The sequence below is a fragment of the Vicia villosa genome, linkage group LG5 (genome assembly GCF_029867415.1).
Source record: "Vicia villosa cultivar HV-30 ecotype Madison, WI linkage group LG5, Vvil1.0, whole genome shotgun sequence".
NCBI lineage: Eukaryota > Viridiplantae > Streptophyta > Magnoliopsida > Fabales > Fabaceae > Vicia > Vicia villosa.
In genome coordinates, this window is record NC_081184.1 from 161,003,627 (window position 1) to 161,010,566 (window position 6,940).

At 35.5% G+C, this 6,940-nt stretch overlaps 1 protein-coding gene across 1 annotated transcript; it reads left to right on the forward strand.

The window, feature by feature from the left end:
* Positions 1-1,900: 1,900 nt before the first annotated feature.
* Positions 1,901-6,859, forward strand: LOC131603576 (auxin response factor 2B). Its single transcript, XM_058875937.1, has 14 exons — positions 1,901-2,379; positions 2,475-2,587; positions 2,835-2,930; positions 3,083-3,139; positions 3,255-3,410; positions 3,504-3,588; positions 3,711-3,801; positions 3,884-4,048; positions 4,176-4,295; positions 4,420-4,667; positions 4,757-5,700; positions 5,777-5,967; positions 6,061-6,267; positions 6,440-6,859. Exons 1-13 carry the CDS (start codon positions 2,223-2,225, stop codon positions 6,227-6,229), a joined length of 2,592 nt encoding a protein of 863 aa, XP_058731920.1. The 5' UTR covers positions 1,901-2,222; the 3' UTR covers positions 6,230-6,267; positions 6,440-6,859.
* The last annotated feature ends 81 nt before the right edge of the window (positions 6,860-6,940 follow it).

The window sequence follows — 6,940 nt, forward strand, 5'->3', positions numbered from 1 at the left end:
GGTAATAAAAAATACTCATAATGTTAATAATTATAAATAATAATGGTCAATAAATTTTTTTAAGGAAAATGTATGTGGTTACTAAAATATGGTGTTGGTCATGTGTGTTAGAAAAGAATAACTTTTAACCTACTATAGATTTATGATTCAATCAAGTATAACACTAACACGTGGTAGAATCATGGAGTTGGTAACTCAAATCATTGGGAAGTTTTCGAAGAGGATGAGGCCTGTTGAAGTCATACTATTTCACCGATATTTGCAGAAGTTATGGATTTTGAAAATTATAGAAGGTATCAAATGTATAGTCGTAACTATGACGCACCTCAACCCTTTTGTGACCAATTATGTCATGCTAACACCTTTAAAATTGTAATATGTAATAGAATCACGGAGTCGGTAACTCGAATCATTGAGAAGTTTCGAAGAGGTTAAGACGTGTTTGAGTCATACTATTTCACCGACAATTACGAAAATTGACGTACCTCAACCCTTTTACGACCGTGTACATCATGCTAATACCTTTAAAATAATAAGTAATTGAATGTAGATATATATGACATATCTGATGAGAATGAGTAAGTTATATGAGAATGAATAAGAACCATCAAATTTAAGAAGGAAATGTTGAGATTAAATTGTTGTTTTCACTAAATCATATGTTATTAAAAGTAAAGAGAAATCATTAATAAAATTTTAAAAATATCTTTTAATCTCATCCATTAAATATATCTTCTAACATACAAGACCAACACCATTCCATGTGTACTACATGTGACTTGACAAATATGCATGCGCCACATACAGTGGCGTCTCAGTGTAAATTAGAGTGCATACGCCACAAACAATGACGCATCATATTTTTTTTATTAAAACGATTAGTTAAAAAAATTCATTTTTTTCATAAAACTCAAAACCAAAATATTATTTAAGAAATCTTGTTTGATTTTATTCAAGTTAATGTTGTCAAAATTAAGAGGTTAATTTACACTTATTCTTAAAATTATTAAAAGTTAACATTTTTATATTGATTTGATATAAAATAATGTTATAATGAATAAAAAATAACAATAAACTATTCTACAAATAAATCCATTATAATCAATATTTTATATTTTTATATTATCAATTATTTTTCACATTATAAATGTTGTAAATTTTAATTTTCTATGAAAATATTTAGGATTTGTAAATAGACTAGTAAGAAATAAAAGTTGAGTAACTAATTTGGTTTGAAAAAAAAAGACCAAAGAAGCCAAACTTGCAATTAAGAGAGGTACACTACTAATGGCATACATTATCCCTTCCATTATAAATTAAATTAATATATAATTTTTCACATTCCATACGGAATGTTGGAAAATGATTTTGCTTGTGATAATATACCCAAATACAAGGGCAATAATGTTTGATGAGAAGATAAGAAAAGAAATCACAAAGACGGAAATGGGGGCGACAACTTCTGTTCATTGTTCACGTTTCAGTGGTGCCCTACTGCCCAAACGCATCAAACCGGATTAAAATTAAAATAAAAAATTAAAACTGCCCATACAAATTTATTTACTATATTATTAAATTAATTCAATTCAATGCTTAAATTAAGGAAAAAAAATAAAAAAATAACCAACCATTAACCATGGTTAAGTTAAAGTTACGCGGGTGGTGTTAAATGCACCCCATCTTACTTACCCGTACCCCATTACACTGCCCGTCCACAGCACGACAACGCCATTTCCCAATAAAAACAGGACAACTTTCCCGCGACCGTTAAGACAGACGGCGTTAAGTGTTCCGTCCAATCGTTATTCGACGTTTGTTAACGCCGTTTATTTCTACTCCTTATTTTTCCAACGAGCCGCCTTTTATTTATGGCGTTGTTTGCGTTTCCCTAGCAGGAAAATTTCTTCACTTGCTATAGCCGGTTGTAAAAGCAGGTGAACCGGTTATCGCCGGTCGGAATTTGACCGCGGTTAAAAATTGAGTACTCTAGTTAAAGTCCTCGCTTCCGACACTGGTTATGGTCCTCTGCAACCATTTATTTATCGTCTCAGAGAGAGATTAAAAAAAAAAAAGATAAGAGAGAGAAAGAAAATATAGAGAGAGAAAGTGGGTAGTTGAAAGGGTCAATTGAAGGCTTTGGTTTTGTGTTGTGTTGTGTTGATAATTGGTTTTGAGGTTTTGAGAATCTGTGTTTTTGGATCAAGATTTTTCATGAAGGTTGCATGTTTGGGATGAGAGATCTGGAGGAAGAAAGAGAGAGAAGAGATAACATGGCGTCGTCTGAGGTTTCTATGAAGGGGAATTGTGTGAATGGAAAAGGTGAAACAAACGAGGGTGTTGGAGATGGTCAAAATGGCTCTTCGTCTTCATCATCAGGAGGTAACAGTCACGACAACGCGTTAACAACGAGACTGTTGTTTTGTTTCTCAGCAACATGTTGTAATGTTTTTTTTTTTGTTGTTGTTGGTTTTCAGAAGCTGAGGTTCAACTTTACAGAGAACTATGGCATGCTTGTGCGGGACCGTTGGTGACGGTTCCGAGAGAAGGAGAGCTTGTGTTTTATTTTCCTCAAGGACATATTGAACAGGTGACATAACATGAACATAACTTCATTATTTTACCTATTTTCCGACACTAACCTATAATTTGGTTCATGTTCTGGTTTGTTAGTTAGTTGGTTGGTTACGGTTAAGGGGTTCTTTCAGAGTTGAACTCAGATTTGTTACTCTTGACTCGTTTGGCTTCTAAATTTGCAGAATCTGGGTTTTTTCCTTTTATGAATTGTTTTCTTTTATGAAAATTATGATGAAATTAACATAGTTTACATACATTAGGTGGAGGCTTCGACGAATCAAGCGTCGGAACAACACATGCCGGTTTACGATCTCCGACCTAAGATCCTCTGTCGGGTCATCAACGTTATGTTGAAGGTAACTTTTCTTCTTCTTCTTTTTATCTTTTCTTTTCTTTTAGATTTTTATAGAAATAAATAAAATATATACCTGGGTTTTCTAACGCTGTTTCTTTTACTGTGTGATTATTAGTATTAAATTAATATTTTTTTTCTACATTTTTTTTGTAGGCGGAGCCTGATACTGATGAGGTGTTTGCACAAGTGACTTTGGTTCCAGAGCCAAATGTTAGTTTATGTGTTAATTCTCTTTTAGTTTTTTGGTTTGGAATAACAAACATTACACGTTCTTATGTTTTTTTTATGTGTTGTTTTTGTTTTTGGATCTGGATGGGTTTTATAGCAAGATGAGAATGCGGTTGAGAAAGAAGCTCCTCCTGCTCCTCCTCCGCGGTTTCATGTTCATTCGTTTTGTAAAACGTTGACAGCTTCTGATACTAGTACCCATGGTGGGTTTTCTGTTCTTCGACGTCACGCTGATGAATGTCTTCCTCCACTGGTTTGGTTTCCTCTTTTCTTGTGCTGTTTCTTCTTTTGTTTAATTTTATTTTACTTAAATCTGAAATTTGCGGTGTTTGTTGTTTATTGATAGGACATGTCAAAGCAACCACCTACACAGGAGTTGGTGGCAAAAGATTTGCATGGAAATGAGTGGCGTTTTAGACACATCTTTCGCGGTAATTACTAGTTCATCATTTAATATATTCAATTTCTGATCTCTTGATTTCTTTTTCACTTTAATTCCTTTGGTTTTGTTTTGTTTTGTTTGAGTCTTATGTATGAATTGAATTGTTTTCAGGTCAACCGCGTAGACACTTGCTTCAAAGTGGTTGGAGTGTTTTTGTCAGTTCTAAGAGGCTGGTTGCTGGAGATGCATTTATATTTCTAAGGTTTGCTAAATTGGGTGAACATGGTTTTTGAGTTCCATTGTTTTTAGTTTCTGTTGGTTATGACTAATTTAGGAATTTTCAGAGGTGAGAATGGTGAGCTTCGTGTTGGTGTAAGGCGTGCAATGAGGCAGCAGGGTAATGTTCCGTCCTCGGTTATCTCCAGCCACAGCATGCATCTTGGTGTTCTTGCAACTGCTTGGCATGCAGTGATGACAGGGACCATGTTCACTGTCTATTACAAACCTCGGTATGCAACTTGTTCGTAAGACTATGTCTATTCTGTTCTAACTATTATCTGACATTCCGTGTTTTTCTCTAATTGATTTCTCATTATAGTACTATTTACACCATTGTTGCCCATTTCTATTTTGCAGGACCAGTCCAGCGGAATTTATTGTTCCATATGATCAATACATGGAGTCTCTCAAAAATAATTATACCATTGGTATGCGGTTCAAAATGAGATTTGAGGGTGAAGAGGCTCCTGAGCAAAGGTATGAATGGTCAATATGATGTATTTTTCTCTGTTTAAGTTTTAAAATTTACCTTACATCTGCATGCTGATTTTTTGTTTTTGTTGCTTAATGGTTTATTTTGATTTGGTTTGTGTATTTGTAGGTTTACCGGGACCATTGTTGGAATTGAAGATTCTGACACTAAAAGATGGCCTAAATCTAAATGGAGATGTCTCAAGGTTAGATGGGACGAAACATCTAACATACCTCGTCCTGAGAGAGTATCCCCTTGGAAAATAGAGCCTGCTCTTGCCCCTCCAGCTCTGAATCCTCTTCCGATGCCCAGGCCTAAAAGGCCTCGTGCTAACATTGTTCCATCATCTCCAGATTCTTCTGTTCTTACTCGCGAAGGTATTGTGAAATATTTATGTTTCCAAAAGTTCCATCTTTGCAAATGTTTGTAGTTGCATGAAGCCTGACATGTTTTTAATGATTGACAGCATCGTCTAAAGTAAGCATGGACCCTTTGCCCGCTAGCGGTTATCAAAGGGTCTTGCAAGGTCAAGAATCATCGACCTTGAGAGGAAATTTGGCAGAGAGCAACGAGTCTTATAATGCAGAGAAATCTGTTGTGTGGCCACCAGCAAATGATGAGGAAAAGATTGATGCTGTTTCTACTTCAAGAAGATATGGATCAGAGAACTGGATGTCAATGTCAAGGCAGGAGCCAACATATTCGGATCTTCTATCAGGATTTGGCAGTGCCCGTGGAGATCATTCATCCCAGCAATTGTTCGTTGATCAAACTGGTCACATGGTCAACCATGGTAGGAAAAATTTGTTGGATCGCGATGGGAAACATAACATGCTTAGTCAGTGGCCTGTAATGCCACCTGGTCTGTCGCTCAATTTCTTGCACTCTAATATGAAAGGTTCTCCACAAGTCGGCGATAATTCAACTTACCAACTTCAAGGGAATATGAGATACAGTGCGTTTGGTGACTACTCTGTGCTTCATGGACATAAAGTTGAAAATCCACATGGAAACTTTTTGATGCCACCTCCACCTCCAACTCAGTATGAGAGTCCTCGTTCAAGAGAACTTCCTCATAAACAAATGTCTGCAACTACCAGTGAGGCGGCAAAACAGAAAGACGGCGAATGTAAGCTTTTCGGCTTCTCGCTTCTCAGTAGCCCGACTATGCAAGATCCTTCAGTATCACAAAGAAATAATACAAGTGAGACAGTTATTCCCATGCAAATTTCATCATCACAACAACATACTTTTGAAAATGATCAGAAGTCCGAGCATTCAAAGAGCTCAAAACCGGCAGATAATCCCGTTGTAGTCGATGACCAAGAGAATCAAATTCAAACTCCTCAATCTCAACTCAAAGATGTTCAACTCAAATCTCAAAATGGTTCTGCTCGAAGTTGCACAAAAGTAAGTATCTGTATCAATATGTTTTGACAACATACACACGTCTAGAAATAATTAACAAAATACTTTTGATTTTAAGGTTCACAAGAAAGGGATCGCACTTGGTAGGTCGGTTGATCTTACAAAGTTTAACGACTACGATGAACTAGTCACTGAATTGGATCAGCTATTTGAATTCGGAGGCGAATTAGCATCTCCTCAGAAAGATTGGCTTGTCGTCTACACTGATAACGAGGGTGACATGATGCTTGTTGGTGATGATCCATGGCAGTAAGTAACCATGCCTATTCATGCTTCTTCGATTAGCCTTTTAGTATCAAATTTTACATTTTCTCGAGAATAACATGTTTCATTCAAATTCAGGGAGTTTTGTTCGATGGTCCGCAAGATCTACATCTACCCTAAAGAGGAGATTCAGAAAATGAGCCCCGGTACATTGAGTTCAAAGAACGAAGAGAATCATTCAGCTACCGATGGCGGAGATGCACAGGAAACAAAATGTCAGATGAATCAAACAACTTCAGATGCTTGAATTCATTCTTTAGTAGATTCAATTTTCTTAGTATCCAGGTACTACAACATTACTTAAAAACCTCCTATTCAATAATGTTACCTAGTACTTACAACATTTTTTGTTACATTTAATGTTGTCACCATGTATAAACCCTGACACAATTTTCCTAGTAAAATCTCATGTTATGAACAAAGTCACAAACATTGAACAACGTTTTGTTTCATCCAGATTCCGGACTTTGGAATGGAAAGAAGTAGTAGAGAGGACTGTCATAAAGACAAGCAGAAGCAGTTAGAGAAAAAGTGTATGACCTGAACAAGAAACTTTTAATTCTGAAGAGACAACAACATCAAACAACAACAGCGTATGTGTTTGGAATCAGAATATGGAGTTAGAGTTTTCCATCCGATTTTGGACCATGTCGTGGAATTAGTGTTAGTAGCATATTTATATATATGACTTTCCAATAATAGTATATATAAATAGTATAGCTTGCATTTTTCATCAAATCTAAACCTTGTTCATAGTTAAGCTAGAACCTTGTTCCCCCAACCCATTAATGTAATTATTATCATTATTGTTAAGTAGTTCATATACAAGGAAGGTTTATCTGATTAATTATTATGGTTATGGATATTATGGATATAATATCAATTTGCATTTTGCTTGCTTAATTATAATGTATATAGTTATATAGTTATTAATTAATTTAAATGATTATGGACGGTG

What these genes read in the sequence shown, in the direction of transcription:
- LOC131603576 (XM_058875937.1), top strand. Translation starts at nt 2,223, where the DNA reads ATGTTTGGGATGAGAGATCTGGAGGAAGAAAGAGAGAGAAGAGATAAC. An exon ending in ATGAATGTCTTCCTCCACTG is followed by an intron (nt 3,411 to 3,503) that starts GTTTGGTTTCCT and finishes GTTTATTGATAG; the next exon opens with GACATGTCAAAGCAACCACC. An exon ending in TTCTGTTCTTACTCGCGAAG is followed by an intron (nt 4,668 to 4,756) that starts GTATTGTGAAAT and finishes AATGATTGACAG; the next exon opens with CATCGTCTAAAGTAAGCATG.